The 21,500-nt window shown below is 44.6% G+C and overlaps 1 protein-coding gene and 1 long non-coding RNA gene across 3 annotated transcripts in view; one reads left to right on the forward strand and one right to left on the reverse strand.

The window, feature by feature from the left end:
- Positions 1-17,776, forward strand: part of MYO1D (myosin ID) — a 184,176-nt gene extending 166,400 nt beyond the window's left edge. Inside the window, exons 22-23 of one of the 2 annotated variants that reach the window (XR_014212797.1) lie at positions 7,178-7,277; positions 17,298-17,410. Coding sequence is in view for 1 of the 2 variants with exons in the window: in XM_082194740.1 (XP_082050866.1) it covers positions 17,298-17,454 (157 nt within the window). In the remaining variant the exon portion in view is untranslated. Of the gene's footprint in view, positions 1-7,177; positions 7,278-17,297 lie in introns of both variants that reach the window. The other variant, XM_082194740.1, reaches the window with a different exon arrangement.
- LOC309516401 lies at positions 7,287-17,662 on the reverse strand. Its single transcript, XR_014212882.1, has 3 exons — positions 17,518-17,662; positions 15,483-17,459; positions 7,287-8,708 (listed from the first exon to the last, which is right to left on the reverse strand). It is a non-coding gene; the product is annotated as an uncharacterized lncRNA (long non-coding RNA).
- Positions 17,777-21,500: the final 3,724 nt, after the last annotated feature.

The raw sequence follows: 21,500 nt of genomic DNA on the forward strand, positions 1-21,500 counted from the left end.
TCTTACATGCACTCACTTGGGAGGACTTTAGAGTAGGAATATGTCGCACCAAAATGTAATAACAAAAGGAAATGTGCCTTTACCTGGTATTTGCATGGTAATTTTTCTTCTTAAATACTATTTTATGTTCCAAAATTTGTCCCCATATTCTCTGTGGAAATATGTATAACAAGTATAAATGAGTGTCAGAAATCAACTTGGAAAACTATTTTAAATAGAAAGTAAAGTGGTACCTCTGGTTACATACGCTTCAGGTTACATACGCTTCAGGTTACAGACTCCGCTAACCCAGAAATAGTGCTTCAGGTTAAGAACTTTGCTTCAGGGTGAGAACAGAAATCGTGCTCTGGCGACGCGGCGGCAGCAGGAAGCCCCATTAGGTAAAGTGGTGCTTCAGGTTAAGAGCAATTTCAGGTTAAGTACGGACCTCCAGAACGAATTAAGTACTTATCCTGAGGTACCACTGTAAGTAAATAATCACAAAGGTATCAGTCAACATGGCATTAATACTGGAGGATGCAATGTTTAATTGATCCACCAAATTAATATTTTTTTAAAAAAAACTTCCAATATCTAAAAAATGCCCCTGTTTATCATTAAATATCTATTAATATGAATACAAGTACTTCTTATGACTGCATGTGGTAGCCACCAGTACTATTTTTCCAGGAAAAAACGGTGACAGAACTCACCATGAACACCTCCCTTGTTCTCTTGGAATGCCAGTGGCCCCCACCTGACAGGTGCCGGAACTGAGTTTTGGCTGAAAGAAAGCTCTGGTAGGAAGGGAGACAACCTCATTCTCTGAGGAGACGATGTCTCTTCTAAGATTATACTTACACAAACTCTAATAATGAAGTATGTTTCTTGCTTCAGAACTATTGTGTTTAACACAAATGTAACTAAGTTTTCTTTAGCTAACGGACACATTTTATATAGGAATATAATATTACATTTTACAGATTGGCGAACTCAGAGATTGGCTTTAACACTTCATATGTTAGGTTTGGATAAGTTATGCCAGGGACCGGACTTGCCATTAACTATTGGCAGTTCTATGCTGCTGTATTAAATCAATTTGCAAGGGAAGAACCTTTGAGGTATGAGTGAGAATCTTAAATATTTAGGTATTTGGGACATAATTGTGCTGAAGCTTAGACACATGTGCAGTGCTTTTTGACAGCTGAAAGAAATTTGGCACCCACCCTCTGGACACGGAATTGATAATGGCAATCATATGCCTTTTTAAAATTCTTTTTTTGGGGTGAGGAGGTATTTTCTGTTTTGATGAGAAAGGCCAGTGTAGCCTTTCCATATGTCCACAGTCTTCTGGACACATCACATGTCATCCATGTAATGAGATTAGAGGTTAATTCGTCCTTTGTCTGCATGCAAGCATCTACCTCAAAAGGTGGAGTGTGGGTCTTTTCCATCCTTGGGGATTACTCCCAAGCCCACAGCATGTTATCTTGTCACTGCAGCAGCCCTTCACAAAATAAATAGCAATTTACAGGGAGTCTCTTGAAATGCTGCGATAGCCTCAGAACAAAGAATTCATCTGTTACCCTCCTGACAGCATTTACTCTGCAATTGGCTTTCTCAACCTTTTGGCTTGATTACCCTTTTTTTGGCGGTTTGGTTCCCTTTCAATTTTTCATAGACAGAAATATGAGAGATTGGATTCTGGTACATTCATTAGAAATCCATTGAAACGACGGAGGCGAGCAGGGGGAGAATGTTCTTCAGTTCAATGGCTAAAGTAAAATCAATTAACGCTAAAAGCTTAATGCACTGCAAATTCTTGGAAATTCAGTGCTGCCCTTTTAGCAGATAATTCAGAAGTTTTCCAGTATGCGGTTGACAAAATGCAATTGATGCCTCCCTTCATGGATCCAGTTGCCCTTTGCAAAAACCTTTGTTTGCACGGGAGACCGAGAGGGTGAGCGGATGGGAAATTCCACCTCTCCTGCTTGGCTTTCTCTTGGCCAGGTGCTTCGAGGTTTGCCTGGATTTTTAATGCAGTGAGTCAGTTTGTGGGGTGTGGGGAAAATTGGCAAGCATTTTGTTCATACGAAAGCAGCCTAGAATGTTATGTTAGAAGAGCGATCAAGGTGCAGGGGTAGGAGGGTGTTAACATACCAAAATTGCGTTGTGACACATAGAAGATTTGGGAACAGCATCGTAGGATATAGGTCACTGTGTTTCTGCTGATAATTGGCAGCTTTTTAACAACTACCACATCACCTTGTTAAGAGAAGGGGCGAGGCAGGTAGTAAGCTCTTCGTTCATCAGAAATAGCATTTAGCATTGTTGTAAAATAAAAAAATATGCCCTTTTCCCTTATGGGGTATCCAAGAGCCCATATAGAGTCCTTACATAGGTTCCCTATTGGTAGGAGAAAATAACAGAGGCCAACCAGAGAATATTGAGAAGCAAAGCAGCTAGTAAGCTTGATCTTTATTGATCTGTTGCAACAGGGTACTCCCCTCACACACAGGAGAGGAGGAGGACCCCCAAAAATGCTGTGCAAGGGCTTATAAAGACTTCTGAAATTCCCATCTTCTAGATCAAGACCACCCCCAGAAACATTATGCATTCATCACAGAAGGGGTGTAACCTAAGACCACCCCTCAGATACATCCCAGAAAAGGCGATCTGAAACAGAACATTTGCATGTTGTTTTTCTCCTGTCCCAGTTTATCTCCTGTCTGGCAAGTTACTTGATTGGATTGCCTGGGGAGCCTGGCCATTCTTTTGTAGTGGTAAAATACTTATTTCCTGGGCCAGGTCACAGGCTCACACCTTAATCATAACTTAAATGTGTCCTTAAGACAGGATTTGTGAGGGAAGAGACAATGGGGAGACTTTTCCAGTTTGACCTTGCAGAGAAAACATTTGGTCAGTTTAGGAATCAAAATGGTTCCAGGTTGGCCTTCCCGTGTTGATCTATGTATGTGCGGTTATGAACATTGCCATATATCTAAGACCATAAAATTCCTATGACAGCATGAACTTCTCCTCACTCCTGCAGGGATAAGATAGGAAAGGGAGGTGGGGCTCGCTCTTCTGGTGCTGAAATGGGAGCCACAAAATATGGCGTGCCATATGTTAAATGCCCTTTGCTTCTTTAATTAACACAATGCTGGTGTTTCTCCTACTTTTTGAAATCTGTGGACCGGAGGATGAGTTTCTTCTGGGCTTGCTACCTTTTTCCTTTGCAAGAGATCCAGCAGGCCAGATCAGGCCTTCGTTTTCATTTCCACCTCCCATTTCCAACACACACCCATTTGATAAAGGAACAGCACTGGGAGTGGCATGGTTGCAGCTACGAAGCCAGACAGGAGGGAGGGAGGGGGCGGGGACTGGCAGCCTGTGTGGGCGGAGCCATGCTGGCAGGTGGAGGGCGGAATTCAAACGGAGGAGACTCTCGGGGCAAAGTTACCTCTGGACCCTGATCCGAGTCCCAGAACAGCAGGGCTGGCCCACCCATGAGGCAAGGTGAGGAGGCCGTCTCAGGAGGCAGGGTCTACAGGAGCAGCAGATCCTGATGTAGATCTTTATTCTCTCCCCCCCCCCCCCATTCCTGTAGATCTTTCCTCAGCTCTTCTTCCCTGACTGGGGGAATGGGCGCAATTTTGTGGTTTGTCTGGGGCACCAAAATGTCTAGGGCCGGCCCCGCTGGAACACAGACAGGGAACTGTCTTATAATACCACCCACCCTGTGGAACGCCCTCCCACCAGATGTCAAAGAAATAAACAACTGTCTGGCTTTTAGAAGACATCTGAAGGCAGCCCTGTTTAGGGAAGCTTTCAATATTAGATGAATTATTGTATTTTAATATTTTGCTGGAAGCCGCCCAGAGTGGCTGAGGAAACCCAGCCAGATCGGTGGGGTATAATAATAATAATAATAATAATAATAATAATAATAATAATAACAACAACAACAACAACAACAACAACAACAATAATAATAATAATAAATTTTATTTATATCCCGCCCTCCCCAGCCGAAGCCGGGCTCAGGGCGGCTAACAACAATCAAATAATCAAACAGTCAAATAATCACACAATCTAAAAATATTTCATTATAAAAATTAATTAAATCAAATTGATGGCAACCAATTAAGCAAAGTTCTGTGCAGGTTGCCAGAGGAGGGAGTCAGGCTGCGCCCTGACCAAAGGCCTGGCGGAACAACTCTGTCTTGCAGGCCCTGCGGAAAGATGTCAAGTCCTGCAGGGCCCTGGTCTCTTGTGACAGAGTGTTCCACCAGATCGGGGCCGCAGCCGAGAAGGCCCTGGCTCTAGTTGAGGCCAGCCTAACCTCTCTGAGGCCTGGGACCCTGAGGATGTTATTATTTGCAGACCGTAGGTTTCTCTGTGGGGCATACCAGGATATAATTATTATTATTATTATTATTATTATTATTACTACTACTACTACTACTACTACTACTACTACTGAGGAACAGTGGTGGCACAAGGTGGTTCATTAAAGGATGAGGGCTGACCTCCAGACAGTGGGCAGACTGCCAGCCCCTAATGTACAGCACCATTAAGACATTGAGTGGCAGAATGTTTTGCTCCATGTCTCAGTTGTCTTTTTTCCTTGATTATTGCTTCATGGTGTCGTTCTGCTCCCTTGCTGTCCCCTCTGCTGGTATCTATTAGATTTGTGCTGAGTTATTCCTCAGTGCTGATCGCAAGGAAGACTTTCCAGTAAACTCAAAGCCATCAGATTGCTGTGATAGCCATCAGCTCCCCACCTACCGCTGCCTAATGAAAACCTGCCACTAGACTGAAAAGGTCATAAAGGAGCTTGTTCCTTCCTCGCTTAGCGTTTATTGTTCTGGAAGTCAGTCTCATGGTTAAGAACTTGCCTCAGTATAAGGGGTGCCAAGACTTGACCTCATAACATATTCATGCCTGTTATGAGTTGCCTCTCAAACACGTGATATAAACACAAGAGGCCTCTGAGCCATGTGCAGAGTGCTTTTACTTGGCCTTTGAGGAAAACCCTGGCTCGCACTGGCATGTTTGGCATGCAAGCCTTGCTAAGAATGTTGCGCAGTTCTTAAAACCAGCTTATTCTTTCAGCACTTCTGTTTAAGAAATCAAGCCTTCTTTTCTGTTACCTCTTGTGAGTGTTCAGTAATAATTTGTGTATCCATGAGAAACCCCTTGACAGTTCAGGTTGGGATACACACACACACACACACACACACACACACACACGCACGCACACAGTCAAACCTCAGTTGTCGATCCATTCCGGAAGCCTGTTTGGCTTCTGAAACATTCCACAACCAAGGCGCAGCTTCCGATTGGTTGCAAGAGCTTCCTGGACTCAATCGGAACCTGTGTTGGATGTTTGGCATCCAAAAAACATTTGAAAACCAGAGCATTTACTTCCGGGTTTTGGGTGTTCGGGAGCCAAAGCGTTCAAAAATGGAGCCGTTCAGGAGCCGAGGTTTGACTGTATAAGTTTTCCCCTCATCTTACCATCTCTTCTTGTTTTAGGCATAAAAGTGATCCCCCCCCTCCCTTAAAGTTCTGCTTTAGGTGAGATTCAAGGCAGTTCAAGGCTACAAGATTTTCACACACGCGCCTATTCATTTCTGTGAATGCAGCCTTCTCTTGGTAAATTGGGAAGAGCAGGAACAGAACTAGGTCACTGCTTTAAAGGAGATAGTGTCTGCTGGCAGAGTTGCCCTTTCCAGGCCTACGCAGATTGGCCGGGGAGTCCCACGATAGCAGCTGAAGCAGAAAGGGCAGGTGGTGGTTCTTCACAGATTGTAGCTTTGAATTCTCTATGAGCATCGATTAAAAAGCTGACATTCATTAAATTGCAGTTGTCGCCGCACTTTGTTTTGGATTCCAAAATGTGTAGCCTGACGAATTCTTCTGATCCAAGGTCTTTGATAAGGGCGGGTAAAGAGTTTTTTGGCAGAATCTAGTATGATTGGAAAGCAGCATTCCTGTGCCTCGCCGCACGCTGCCTGACTATAAGCCATATTGAGAGCAATCAGAGATCTGGTGGGGGCAAAAAGCTCCCTATTCCCTTGTATTCCCCCAAAATGCATATTTTAAATACTGATGACGCCTATCTCTGTGGAGATGAGGAGTGCACCTGTAGGAAAACCCAATTATACGGATCATTTGATACAGGTAAAAGATGAATCAAATCAAGACGAATGTGCAGCAAGCTGAGAGTTCTGATTAGACTCCAAAGCATGTCTGCCTATTTTTCTTGACTTATAAGGTCACGGACAGGTTTGAGGAATCTGGCCCGTGTAATATATACCAGCAACAGGTAAAAAATCTATGTAGCTGTGCTACCCTGCACACCAACATTCATCCATTCCCTCTAGATATATCAGTAGAGTCCAAGACACAGTTTGCTACCAGGAGATAACCAGTCCATTCACACATTTCTAGGCAACACAAGCAAGTGAGCCAACCGACACAGTGTCACGGATAACACACCACTTCCTTCCAGGTCACAATAGCCAACATACGTCAGGATTTATAAACTTTTTGTGTGTGTGTCTTCCCCAGCAGTATGTAGGTCACTTAAAAAATAATAATGGGGACACTCCTCATGATGTCGTGGGTGCTCTCGCCACACACCCCATCCTGCAATGACACGTTTCTGCTTCTTTGCTAATTTTGCATGAAAGTGGGAGAGGATTTGAGGACAGTGTGCCTGGAAATGTCCCCACTCCTCAGTTTTGTACTGGCCTGGCAAGCACCATGACTAATCTGGCAGAAGTGGAGAGGAGTGGAAGACAAGTTGTAGAACAGTCTCTGGAGGACCATCTCAAATAACAGAAGGGCTGTAGCTCATTGGAGGAGCACAAGGTTAATAACAAACATCTCCAAGTAAGCCCTGCCTGGAACCTTAGAGGGTCAGTGCAAACAGTATTAGTCTGGATGGACCAGTAGTCTGAATTTACATAGGGTATCTTCCTATCTTCCTATGTTCTTAACAGGCACTAGAGAGCGTCAGACAGGAGCAAGGTTAGGACTCTGCCTACTCCATACTTTTTTAAAAAAAATCCCACACCAAGAAAAGTTAAATTCTGACCCGTAGAAACTACACAAGTTGGTCAAATTTGCATGATTCGCCTTATTTTGTGTATGTTCCATGGGGACTAGAAACTTCCTTTTTTTAAAGTGCAAGCTGAGATTCTTGGGAAGATGACTTCTGTGCCTGCTTCCACTTTCTGTCAAATTGCAGCGTAGGCCAGCCCTGAGCAGCCTGCAACAAACTCATGGTAAACAATGTTTTCAGTTCTTCTCGCAGTTTTAAGAGGTTAAGAGTAGGCCATCTCAGTTAGTTGTGAAACTTCCTTCTTGGAAGATAAATTTGTGGTTTTCCTTTACAGGCTCTTGAGATCTGTTGGTTGATGCCAGTCACCTGGAGTGTGAGCTGTCGCTTTGTTTTAACGTTGTCTACCTTGCCTTGCATTCTCCCTCCAGGCACCATGAAGAGGTCAAATATAGATTTCCCTCCCCATGTTATTTACCCCTTCAGCACCCTGTGTCATTCTGGAAGAATATCTCTGCATAAGTGCTGCCTCCTTGACTTCAGATTTCCTATCCTCAGTGAGTCGCCTTTGGTGACTGCAGTCACTTCCTTGCACGTATTTGTGAAAGCAGGTGGCTTCCTTTATGTCCTAGTAACTCTGCCCCCCAAGGCTGACTCCTGTCGCACCTCTAAGATACGTAAAATCCAGGATGTTAGCAAGTTACAAAGATAATGATTTTAATTGAAGTTTAATGTCATATGTTGTTTTAATTCATTACACTGATTTTGTATGAGCCCCATCCTGGAACAGCGTGGTAAATATTTCTAATAAAATAGTTGGAAAGGCCAAAACAAATCGCTTCACATTTACAGTGGTACCTTGGTTCTTGAACAAATCAGCTCCTAAGCATCACAAACCTGGAAGTAAGTGTTCCGGTTTGCGAACGTTTTTTGGAAGCCAAACATCCATTTCGGCTGTCAGCTTTGTTTCCGGGGCCAATCAGAAGCAGCGCCTTGGTTTTCAAACGTTTTGGACGTCAAATAGACTTCCAGAATGGATTGAGTTTGGGAACCAAGGTACCATATGGCTTATAAGAGCACACTGAAATTGCTGAACTCTTACAGCAATCCTGTATGCTAGTCTATGCAATTATTCCCTCCCCCCCCCCCCGCAAAAAAAAGAAAAACCATTTCAAGATCATGTCCTGAGTTCATAGCATAGGCAAGATTTCAGCTGGGAACTTTGCAACTTGATTGTTTAGTTTCATAGCGACTGTCACCCACAGACTGGGTTGAGCAACATTTGCCTGGGAATTTGAATACCTTTTCTAGCCATGACCTAGATCAGCCATCATTAACTGGTAGGTCACAGGAAGAAGCTGAACTCTGCAATGAGTTACTGGCAGACTAAAGGTTTGGGAGACGATCTGAGGGCAGAAATGCCTTTTCTTCCTCTTTCACCATTGTATCCTCGCTACAAGACTGCATAAGAACAGCCATGCTCAGAGTGATGAGGAGGCATTTCTCTTGAGAGGGGAAAGGCAAGTCCTTTCCATTCTTGCACTAATTTCCCTGTACTTGGAGCCTAGCAATGTAGATTGGGGGTGGGGAGGCAGCTCCCAAAGAGTCTGGTCAGGAATGGCCCTGTCCCCAGTCTTAAAAGCTGGCGTCCACTGACCTAGGAAAGAGAAGAAAGAGATCATTTTGAATATTTAAAAGGGTCTTGAAAAAAGAAAAAAAAGAGGAGTCCTTGTTTATATTATTTACTTAAGGCAGCCTTCCCCAACCTTGTGCCATCCAAATGTTTGGGATTTCAGCTTTCCTAAACCCTGATAATGGGCCATGCTCGCTGGGGCAGATGGAAGATGTAGTTTAAAACACCTGGAGGGGTACCAGACTGGAGCTGACTATTGACTATTGTTCATCTTGTTCACTGAGATTAGAGCAAGAAGCTGTTGGTTGGTGGGATGCTGATTTTGCTGGAATAGCGTAAGCGAAGATTCAAACCTACCCAAACCCCGAGATCATCTTCTGAGGTCCTCCTTTGTGTGCCGCCTCCTTGAGAGGTCCAGAGGATGGCAACACGAGAACGGGGCCTTCTCTGTAGTGGCTCCCTGTCTGCGGAATGCTCTCCCCAGGGAAGTTTGTCTGGTGCCTTCTTTATATAGCGCCAGGCAAAAATGTTCCTTTTTAACCAGGCCTTTGGTTGACCTGATTGACATCCTATATCCTTTTAAAATGTGGCTCTTTTGGGGGGGGGACGTTATTGTTCTTATTTTGATATTATATATTGTGATCTTTTCTGTGAACTGCCCTGAGACCTCCGGGTATAGAGCGGTATATAAATTCAATAAATAAAATAAATAAATAAACCATGATAACATAACAGGCAAGTAGCAAATAAAAACCACACAATCAATGATGGAAATCGGTAACATCAGTGATAGCCCAAATAGCCACAATCCAGGACAGCTTTCATGTTCCAAATGCCTGGGCAAACAGAAAAGTCTTCGGCTTACATGTAGAAATATCAGAAGTGGGGGCAGATTTGATTTTCCCCAGGAGGTGGTTCTGTAAGCAGGGTGTCTCCACCAAGAAAAGGCCTGTCTCTTGCCACCACCCTCCCAGCTTCTGCTGTAGATGGGGAGAACAATCAGGGCCTCTCCTGGTGATCATAATTCCTGGGCTACTTGGCGGTCAGAAAGATATTTGGATCCTAAATAATTCAGATCTTTGTAGGCTAATAGCAAAGCACTGCCACACATAATGAGTTAGGCATTGCATCGCATGTTTCTACTACATCCTGGACGTTCCTGGAGGTGTGCAGGGGAACAGCTAGCTTAAGGGTTGCTAGCTCAGGCGTCGTAGTTGAACTTCTGGAGAGGTGGAATGTGTCTGCAGTCCTGATCAACAAAGAGAGATGCACAAGCATTCCACACCTTCCAATGCTTACCTGCTAAAACTTCAGCTTTGGGATTGCCATAGTGCTCTCTTTTTTGGGATGGGCCTAGAGCCACTTTGCTGAGGCTGCTCTTAACTAACAGCTAGTAAACATCAGATTTTATTGGTCAGCTAAATACAGGTTATAGCCAAGAACAAACAAAAACGGACACGGAAACTAATTCAGGAGGGTGACCAATAGCCATTATTTGATGTATTCCTTTTTGGTTTGTTTGTTTGTTTTTGCTCTCTATCCAAGATTATTTGGAGTGGGCAACTGAACTTTCCTCTAACCATTCAGTAAAATTAAAGTTAAAGGTTCCATATCTTCTCATTGCCCCTGAAAGCCCTGATGAGTGTGTGTCTTTTGAATGGCTCTTAAGAAATGTCTGGATGTTGGCAAGTTGCTCATGGAGAGAATTCCCAAAGATGTGAAGTGGATGTTGGAGACATGAACCCTGAAGACACTTTGTGGCCTGTCCTCCTTGAATGGACTTACTATTCGGATGCGTTGTACGCAAAATGGGCATGCTTGTTGTAGACTTTGGGCTGATGGAAAAAACCAGTACCAGCTATGCGCTTAAGTGAACAAAACTGCTCGGTTTGGTGGTTCTGTGTTCAGGTTCCAGATCTTGCAGTGCTTCCAGAGGGAAGCTTTCTGCAAGTGTGCTGGGTCATGGCGTTCAGTCTGCCTTATGCCCTCAATCCACCCCGAGATCACCTTGTGCCAATAGCTGCATCTCCCAACAGCTGCAAGGTTTTTGTGAGCAGCAGAGCAAAACGGAGCACAAAACCAGCAACTTGTATCCCCAAGCTCACCCTGTGTTCTGGGTGGGGAGGTGGATTTCCTGTCCCACGTCCTGTTTAGCGAGCGTTAGATGTTGCAGGAAGGAGTCACCTGCAAGTGCATGCGCATTTCCCGAATAAATGCTGTTGTGCTGCAGAGCTGTGCAGATGAACGAGGATTGCAAAACGCTGCTCACGTTGGCTTTCCCTAATACTAATAAGCAACCGGTTTTAAAATTGGGTCGTAAGCAGGCATCCCTAGAGGAGGCAGCAGCCTCTAGCCCCACCCCCGCCTGCCCCCCAGCCAAATAAGAGCATGCATGACAGTCACATCTTCTGGTTGGCTGGCAGTGATGCACTATCAGATTGAACGGCTAATATCCAGGTTACTATGGTGACGAGGACCAAGAGAGTTGTAGTGTTTGAAAGCAGTGGTTTCTCCCTGCAGAAACCCTCCACCCCTCTGCTTTTCTCCCGCACAGACTGTTTCTCTTCTCTTGTTTCTTCCGTGGAACAGTGTGAGTAATATTCTAGCTGAAGTGATCTCTGGCTTGTCACGTTTCTTCCATTTTAAACCTTCTCTCCATGACGTTGAAGCACCATTTGCCCACATGCAAGTAACTCTGAAATCCTGAAGCTAGAGCAGGGGTCAGCAACCTTTTTCAGCCGTGGGCCGGTCCACCGTCCCTCAGACCATGTGGTGGGCCAGACTATATTTTGAAAAAAAATATGAACGAATTCCTATGCCATGCAAATAACCCAGAGATGCATTTTAAATGAAAGCACACATTTTACTCATGTAAAAACACCAGGCAGGCCCCACAAATAACCCAGAGATGCATTTTAAATAAAAGGACACATGCTACTCATGTAAAAACACACTGATTCCTGGACTGTCCGCGGGCCGGATTGAGAAGGCGATTGGACCGGATCTAGCCCCCAGGCCTTAGTTTGCCTACCCATGCTTCTTGGGTATAAAGCTTTGATGTGCTTTGTTCCTTGAAATTAAAAACCGTTTTTTTCAAAAGCTTCAAAATACGGAAATAGTGCAAATATCAGAAATGGGTTTGTGATGGGTTTGCATCCGGTCCCCGGGCCTCAGTTTGCCTACCCCTGAGTTAGACCCACTGGTGGATTTAATGAGTAAGCCTAGCAGTATAGCTCCCTGGGTCTGTTCACCTTTGAGGTAAAGAGGACTCTGAGATAATCTAAGGTCAGATCATCTCTGCTAGAACCTGCCTCTCATATGTGAGGGCACCTTTTTCAGTCCAGCTGTCTGCCACATTCATCTCTCCAAAAATAATTTAGACAAGAAAACCATGTATTGCAGCTTTCTGACTCATTTTGTCTTCTGGCTACCCTATCATCATTATTATTATTACATTTTCTGTCTTTCTGGGAACTAGAGGATAGTGTTGTGTTTTTTAATTTAATAATAACAGCAAGGGTGACACCGATTCACAAAATAACATAGCTTTCAATGACCTGCTATTGTATAAATCATAAGGCAATTTGCTAGGGAGGGAGTTTCGCCCTTTGAAAGAAATGTTAAGTAGAGTTGCACAATGGTTTTTGTGAAATGTTTTTACATTGAAGGGTGGGGGGTAGATTAAATATGGGGCATACTCCACTGGAAATAAGTTCCTCTGTGTTCAGCTCTCATGAACGCCAGGGGAGGTGCTCCCAGGAGATGGGTTCAACAAGTTGCGCTTGTTTGGGTAGGTGCTATGACATCTGAAATATGCGCAGCAGTCTGGTAAGGTTGTCTAAGTCTTGGGCTTGGACACGAGAGAATTAGGTTGACCAGTGGCAGGCAAGTGCTGGCTTGGGGAGCAACTCCAGAACAGACAGGTACATTCCCTTTCTTCTCTGCTGCATGCAGGCATCCGCAGCTGTTTCAAGACACTTCGAGTTATCCACCCTGCTCGTTGCTAATGGTGAGCAGCAACAAAGGTCAGGTGCATTGTGCAACATGTACATCTAAAGATGTCCGCCGAAAAATGCAGAGCACATAATCATCTAAGAAAAGTGTCGGTAGCATAATAGTATGACTCTTATCTTAAACAACCCATAGAGAATCCTTTTTATTGTTTATTTGGTTTTCAAATCTGAGTTTTACGATCACATATCCAATATATAACAAAAAAAAACAAGATTCCAAGGAATCTTCTGGACTTCCCCCTCCTCCCCTTTGTGGATCCTATTGTTAATCATTTCCTCCTGCATCTTTTATGATAATCCAAATCCATCTCCATTATGTCCAAAATTCACCCATTACACTAAAAGTGCTGTTCCAGCCCTGCTAACAGTTTTAACTGTTTACAGTGGTTTTTAAGATAAATTATAAATTTTCCCTATTCCTTATTAAAAATTTGGTCTTCCTGATTTCTGATTCTTCCGGTCATTTTTGCTGTTTCGGCACAGTCCATCAACTTGACCTATCATTCTTCTCCGATAGGGACTTTATCTTCTATCCATCTCTGGGCTAGTACCATCCGCACAGCCGGGGTCATGTACATAAATAGCCTTTTCTGCCCCCTTGGGATTTCGGATTTCCTGAATTTGTCCCCCATTATTTGTGAGCCGGCCTTTTGAATCTGGACCTGCCTTTTCTGTTTAGAACCGTCCCTGAAGCGCCGAGCTCTTAGTTACGGTTTGGAGTCTGTAGCAGCGTTTGACAAGCCAGCTTTCAAAAGCCCTCTGTTGTTAGGGACATTGCTGCTACAGTCACCGCCTTCCCAGGCATGCTTTCTACGTGTGGACTGTGACCCCAGACACATACATGGCCCCAGTTGGCATTAAAATGTGTAGTGAGAGAGGCCTATGGCACAAACCAGAAAAGTAAATACTGCTTGTTTTTCATGGTTAGACCCTCGCTGTTTGTTTTTATTAAAAGGGGGAAAGAAAAACAGCTTCTGTTGCACACATTGGATGAATCATTTCTGCAGCCTTTCAAGAGCAGAGGTTACTGAACTGGTCTGTGGGCAGGAGGCTGTCTGCAAATGACTTCCTGTGGAGTTTGGATGAAACTGGCTCTGTGCTATTTCTGCTTCTTGTTCCGATAGGCAAGTGTATTCTGCATGTGCATGCACAGTTTTGTACTGGCAGCCAAGATTCTGAATGTGTTTAAGTTTGCTTATTTTGCATATTTCTGCTTTTGCTGTTTTATTTTAAGTGCCTATCCTCGAGATGGGGAAGTTCACGCACAGCAGTGAGACTGCTAAAAGGTAAAGGTAAAGGTACCCCTGACCATAAGATCCAGTCGCAGATGACTCTGGTGTTGCGGCGCTCATCTCACTCTATAGGCCAAAGGAGCTGGCGTTTGTCCACAGACAGCTTCCGGGTCATGTGGCCAGCATGACTAAGCCGCTTCTGGCGAACCAGAGCAGCACACGGAAACGCCATTTACCTTCCCGCCAGTGTGGTACCTATTTATCTATTTACACTTTGATGTTCTTTCAAACTGCTAGGTGGGCAGGAGCTGGGACCGAGCAACGGGAGCTCACCCCGTCGTGGGAATTCGAACTGCCGACCTTCTGATCGGCAAGTCCTAGGCTCAGTGGTTTAGACCACAGCGCCACCCTAGTCCCCTTATTTAGACAGCTTCTTACCACCTCTGGCTCCGAAGCTTTGAAAAAGTATTGCTGACCTGCTTTCACATCTAGCTTTGCAGGCATGAGGAACAGAAATTGAGGAACACCTTTGTTCAACTTAGCTATGTTGGAAGACCAGTGCCCTTGTTTGCTATAACAGTATCCAAAAGTGATGGTAACCACCTTTTGATAGACTCATCCCCACCTAGCCTCTTGGGCTTGCCAATCAGAAGGTCGGCTGTTCAAATCCACGTGACGAGGTGAGCTTCTGTTGCTCTGTCCCAGCTCCTGCCAACCTAGCAGTTCGAAAGCACACCAGTGCAAGTAGATAAATAGGTATCTATCTGCAGCGGGAAGGTAAATGGCGTTTCTGTGCGCTCTGGTTTCCATCACGGTGTCCTGTTGCACCAGAAGTGGTTTAGTCCTGATGGCCACATGACCCGGAAAGCTGTCTGTGGACAAACGTTGGTTCCTTCGGCCTGAAAGCAAGATGAGTGCCGCAGCCCTATAGCCGCCCTGGACTAGACTTAACCATCCAGGGCTCCTTTAGATTTACCTATACTCCACCATACCACAAATCTCAAGAGTCAATTAGTCGAATGTGATCAGGCGATGGGAGAGGAGAGTTAACTATGAGTGAGTGGGAATGATGTTGATTTTGAAACCTCTGGTGATACAACAAGAAGCAGAATTTGTTGCCAGTGCCCTTTGTAAAAGCAATATCCAACAGCTACATTCTTGCTCAACCAAATGGAGGGGAGGCATGTACTTGAAAGTATAGAGCAGGCTTCCTCAAACTCGGCCCTCCAGATGTTTTGAGACTACAATTCCCATCATCCCTGACCACTGGTCCTGCTAGCTAGGGATCATGGGAGTTGTAAGCCAAAAACATCTGGAGGGCCGAGGTTGAGGAAGCCTGGTATAGAGTATTGTTTTCTCTTACACACACACACACACACACACACACACACACACCGGTGATTCACATTGTAAATGCATCCACAAGCACCTGTGATCTGCTGTGGCTTTACCATGTGTTCATCTGGGTCTGCTAAGGCATTGCAAAAATAGCAAATTAATCAGGGATTTTCAATGCAACTCACTGTGGCGTTAAGTCAAGAAGTATTAAATACCTGGAAGACTTGGCCTCCTGTCCCGATGGCACCCTGACGTGACAGCAATCAGTGTTGGGCACCGTCTTTATTGTTTGTTAGTCTTGTCCCTTTTCATTTCTTTTCTTTAAAAAAAGCAGACTAATATTTTATATTAGCGGCACAACCCTGAGCATGTTTATTCAGCAGGCAGTCACATACGGGGCTTACTCCCATGGAAGGTGTGCATAGAAGTGCAATCTAAGCACTCCTTGGTTCTTTCCCTAAAAAGTGAGGGGGGGAAATTATTTTTCTGATGGAAAGCATTGGCAGAAAACAATGAATTGGTGCAATAGTTTAGGTTTCCCAAAGAAAAAGAAATTTGGCGGTGTTTTGGGGATTCTGTTCCCATTTTTCAGTAAGTGATACAGGACCTTTTTAAGAACAAACAAACAGATTTCAGCATTTGGGTATGTTCATCTTGCCAGCTGCACTTTCAGCTCCTGCATTTAAAATTATCGTTAGCTGTCTTTCCTGTAAGGGAAATAAAACTGCACTCATGAAGCGGGGAAGATTGTTAAAGCCCAACATGCAAATTACGCAAGTTGCTGAAAGTCCTGCACCCCAGCAATGGAAATTACATTTTTTTAAAAGCTGAATAACAGCTTAAAATTAAATATTCTGTTTCTCTTTGCATTAAGTTTCTGGAAATTCTTTCCTCTAGACAGCATTGTCAAAAACACTGTGAACACTCTTTATTTAAGCCTGACACTCAAGCCAAGGGTCGTGTTTTTGTTTTGTTTTGTTTTGTTTTTTAACAGGGCTGTTTTATGGGATCTGATTTTTCACTCTGGGGTTGAATTTCTTATGTGGGGCGTCTAAGTTGGAGTGTTAGGAGAGAGCAAGCCAGTGAAGGAAGGACCCAAGTCTCACCCACATGACGTTAGCAAAGGAGTTGGCCCTCTTCTTACCTCCATCAGGAACAATTACTTAAAATACATCAAAGTAGTCTTTGGAACTCATTCCTCTGGAACAGCTGTATTAGAAAGCTGTTTGCAAAAATGATTGCAGTCTTCGTGTCACTCTGCAGGAGTCAGCAAACTTTTTCAGCATGGGGCTGGTCCACTGTCTCTCAGACCTTGTGGGGGGCCGGACGATATTTTTTTTTTGGGGGGGAATGAACAAATTCCTATGCCCCACAAATAACCCAGAGATGCATTTTAAATAAAAGCACACATTCTACTCATGTAAAAATACCAGGCAGGCCCCACAAATGACCCAAAGATTCATTTTAAATAAAAAGACACATTCTACTCATGTAAAAACACACTGATTCCCGGACCATCCACAGGCTGGATTGAGAAGGCGATTGGACCGGATCTGGCCTCCGGGCCTTAGTTTGCCTACCCATGCTTCTTGGGTATAAAGCTTTGATGTGCTTTGTTCCTTGAAATTAAAAACCCTTTTTTTTCAAAAGCTTCAAAATGTGGAAATAGTGCAAATATCAGAAATGAGTTTGTGATGGAGGGAACTCCATCAGTTGCACAGAGGGGACTCTCTGTACCTAAGCCTGGATGAGTAGCTCTATCTACGCACCTTCCCTGGCCCCATCCCAAAGAATGCACAAGTTGCCCTCCCTTATGGCCTTTCCAGAACCGTGGCTGAAGGAGTCGGTGGTTCTTTTTCTTCATTTGCATGATCCGTTCTAATCTTGGCCGTTAATCACGGCCTCCCGAGCTGTTAGGAGGTGGTGGAGCTGATCTTACAGGTTCAAGGTGGCCTTTCTTCTCCCCTTCGCATGCTTTAAAGTCTCTTTCTTTAATGTGTTTCCCCCCCCCTCTCTCTCTCGCCCTGCAGTGAGAAACGCCGCCTGCAAGTCAGCGTCACCAACCCGGTCCAGTGCAGCATGCATGGTCGGAAATGCACCGTCTCCGTGGAAACCAGAATAAACCAATCAGAGCCAAACTTCACCAAGGATCGGTCAGGCTTCGTTCTGTGTGTGCCTGGAAATTAGCATTGCTTCTGCTAGGGGAGGGCTGTGGGGGGGGGAGAGAGAGAGACCCCCCCTCTAAGCAGCCTTCCTTTCCTCTTGTGCCTTGAATCTTGCACGGTGGGGGGGGGGAGGGGGAGGAGGGTTGTAAAGATGTTTGTCTGTGACACACATCTAGACATCTCTAAAGCTGCTACACTGAGCAGAAGCTTAAAATAGCCCCTCCATTGTGCTGGCTATAAATTTAGAACTGGCTCCCATGCCATGTTTTAGAAAAGTGCCTTTTATGAATGGATATATATATATATATATATATATATATATATATATATATATCCCTCTGCTCTCCTCCTCCTATTCCTCCCCCCCCCATACCTAAGATGGTTGTGTAATTAATCCTTGGGACTCCAAAGCCTTGTATGGGAGGGAATAGGGGGGGGGAACCCCTTTGGATTTTATGCAGGCCTTAATTTTAAAAGTGATCTGTACTTAAAAAGAGGTGGGCTTTCCGTAGCACAGGGGCAAGGGGCTGGCAGCAGCTTCCTCGGAGTTTCCCCAGCCCCTTTTGTTCCAAAGAGGTTGTGCCTGAGAGAAACCGCCCCCTCCCCAGGCCCTCCAGACGTTATGGCCTCCTAGCTCCCATCATCCCTGCACATTGGCCCTAGTGATTGGAGTCTCGACAACATTGGACGGCATGCCCTTGCCCTGGCTTCCTCAACCTCGGCCCTCCAGATTCTCTGAGACTACAATTCCCATCATCCCTGACCACTGGTCCTGCTAGCTAGGGATCATGGGAGCTGAAGGCCAAAAACATCTGGAGGGCCGAGGTTGAGGAAGCCTGATCTAGGTGGCATTAGCCATTGCGCCCTGGAAAGGGTGACCTCTTTTGGCATTAACTGCTTCACTGCAGTGCTTGTGTTGCACTGGAGTCCCAGATGGGCTCTAGGTGATTGCACCCGGACACCAACAGACAGATGGAAAGAGCACCATCTTTATAGTATGCCTGTTATCTTCAGAGAGGGGGGCTCCCCTTTGTGCGTGACTTGGCACAGATTTGCCTTCGCAACGCTGCTGTTAGTGCAAGCGCTGGAGCCGATCGCTCAGGCCAGCTCACAGTGTGCTTTATCCAAGCGGCTGGCATCATTCTGGCCAGTGTAGCCTCATAGTTAGTTGCCTTTTGTCTGTCTCTCCGGCTTTCCGCTGGGTAGCGGGCACAGCCTCGTCGACGAGCTTTATTTTCTTCTCGTGCCAAAGTAGCTGTGTTTTGCTTGACCCTGAGCGCTTCCAGCATCTCGAGACATGGGCTGAGATGCACCGTTCTGGAGCACCTGACAAAGGCCCACACCAAATAAGCAAAATACCAAATAAGTAAAATGAAGTAAATGGGGTGTGGAGGGACCAAGCCTGACACTGCGGGTCAGGTCAGGATTCATTGACTTTGCGATAGCTCACAACCCAGGTAGGGACATTGAATGACTTCGGTTGAATCAGGTTTTCTTAAAGCAAGGGAATGTCCTTCCAAGATTAATGGGTGGTGGAGCAAACTGGCTTGTTCCTGGGGAGCAAGTCCCCACCACCATCAGATCGATGGACAAAGTCCTTATTACACAGTTCCTAGCCATTCTGGCTGTGTTGTTTCCCCATCTTTGTGGTCCAGCTTTCCAGAGAAGGGGACCACCATCTGGGTTCCTTTCCTTGCTAGCCTGGACGTGGCAAGATCCACATTTTAAAGTGCTTTTTGGTAGAGATGCCCACAGGCTGGGGTGGTCAATACCATATGAAGTCTTTATCCGCTTATGGCATGTATGAAGTCCATTAGCCATCCCTGCGTTCGTTCCAATGAATGTCAGGCACATCTATGCTGAACGGCGTTCAGGTTGGTCCTGGCCCATCTTGTAAACCCGACCAAAAGTTTGCACTCTTCCCTGTTGCCAGTAGCAAAACGGACCTATCCCCATCCCAGTGTCTTCTTCTGCTTCTCTGTTAATTACTCAAAAGCCTTCCAGCTCTCACTTTCATAGCAGCCAAATTAGCCATGGAAACTTTTTAATTAGCACTTTCATACAGTGTCCCGGCATAATTGCTGCATTTGAATGATGACAGAAACCGGCCCTCCGATCCTCGGATGAAGGGTGGTTTAGAAATTGAAGAAATGCAAAATAAATAAACAAATCGTGTGATAAGGAAGTCTCTCCAAATCTGTAAGACTGGCTATGTCGCGTGCTATGAAGTATTTGTCTTGATTTAAATGAATATACAGTATTTGTGTCTTTTCTGTTGTGTGTATGTGCGTGAGTGAGAGAAAAGAGAGATTTTCTCGGTTTTATCTATAAATTAACTATTCCTTAATTGTATGTTTGATTTTTAAGCCTGAGGGAATAATGGAATGAACATTTTTAAATGTAGTTTATATAGAAATGTGGGCAAGCACCCTTGTTATAATTGAAATGTATTTTTGTTTACATCATTCATTGCAATAAATAAAAGAAGTATCATTTATACCCAATAATGCTCTCTCTTTTTGTATTTGGGAAGCACACAGAAATAATATTATGTAGAGAAGATTGCACATGGGTGAAGGGAAGTAACGGGTATGGGGGGAGAGGGATATGGGGCAGTATTTGGAAAATTGTTAAAGTGTGCATGTGACTCAAGGGATCAAGAACAAGGAGTTTCGAAACAAAGAAGGTGACGAGCAGGCTGACGATTGTGCAATTGGTGAGCGATTTTCGGCAATCCCCCTCAATAAAAAGCTCCACAACTATAGGCAATCTCCCCCTCCAAAAGCTGAACAACTCTAGGCAACCCCCCACCCATTTTCTTATTTTTGAGTCCCCCAAAATTGGGGGTGTCTTATACACGGGGGCATGTTATACACACAAAAATACGGTACATAGCAAGGTCCCATGGACCTTTGGAGATTTGCTTCTCTTTGTTGCTAACTATGCTAGCTGTTATCTCATACAGATCAGAGTTGTCCAACTTGTTGATCGGGATTGAGTAGTCGATCCCTGGGAGGTTCTGTTTGATTGCTGACAACCACGGGCTCCATTTCGTTAGCGGTGGCATAAGGGCATCCGTCCCCGCCCCCTTCGCCCCACCCTCCATTCACGCACTTCTTTACTTCCCTCTCCAAAACTTCCCTCCCTTCCCAAGAATTACCAACAATAGAAGAATGGCAGATGAAGATGTGGATTTTTCGGAGCTAGCCGACCTAACCGGAAGAGTCCACGACCAGAAGGAGGAGGAGTATCAGGAAGAGTGGAATAAATTTAATGATTATCTAGTTAAATTTGTTAAGTTAAATTAATTGAAAATAGCTTGCAGATACTTAATTGGCTTAGGATTTTATTTATGTTAAGTGAATTAATATGTTTAATCCATAAGGTGAAGATTTAAGGATGTTAATGTTTAAGTTAAATTTCATAAGGAATTGGGATTTGGAAAACCGTTAAAAGGACATGCAATGAAATTCAACCAAGGGGAAGCGAGGAAGTCACTTAACAAAGTTAATAAGTGTAATTTTCAATAAGGCTATGATTTATGTTTGTTTGTCTGGTGTGTTTGTTTGTTTGTTTATAAAATTGTGAAAACCAATAAAAAAAAATTGGGGAAAAAGCACAAAACTTCGCTCCCTTAAAAAAAGAAAAGTTCAACAACTTTGACCTGAGCCTCCCAAATCACTGCCAGTTTTTTATTCTTTGAGTAGATCACAGTCTCTTGGGAGTTGGACATCCCTGATATAGATGAATTGGCATTTTCTTCTTCACCACTTGGTTTGAGACAGGGATTGTAAAGGTAAAGGACCCCTGACAGTTAAGTCCAGTTGCAAACAACTCTGGGTTTGCGGTGCTCATCTCACTTTACTGGCCGAGGGAGCCGACGTTTGTCCGCAGACAGTTTTTCCGGGTCATGTGGCCAGCAGGACTAAGCCGCTTCTGGTAAAACCAGAGCAGCGCATGGAAACGCAGTTTACCTTCCCGCCGGAGCGGTACCTATTTATCTACTTGCACTTTGACCTGCTTTCGAACTGCTAGGTTGGCAGGAGCTGGGACCGAGCAACGGGAGCT

This window comes from Podarcis vaucheri, assembly GCF_965113315.1.
Source record: "Podarcis vaucheri genome assembly, chromosome: 13".
Classification (NCBI taxonomy): domain Eukaryota; kingdom Metazoa; phylum Chordata; class Lepidosauria; order Squamata; family Lacertidae; genus Podarcis; species Podarcis vaucheri.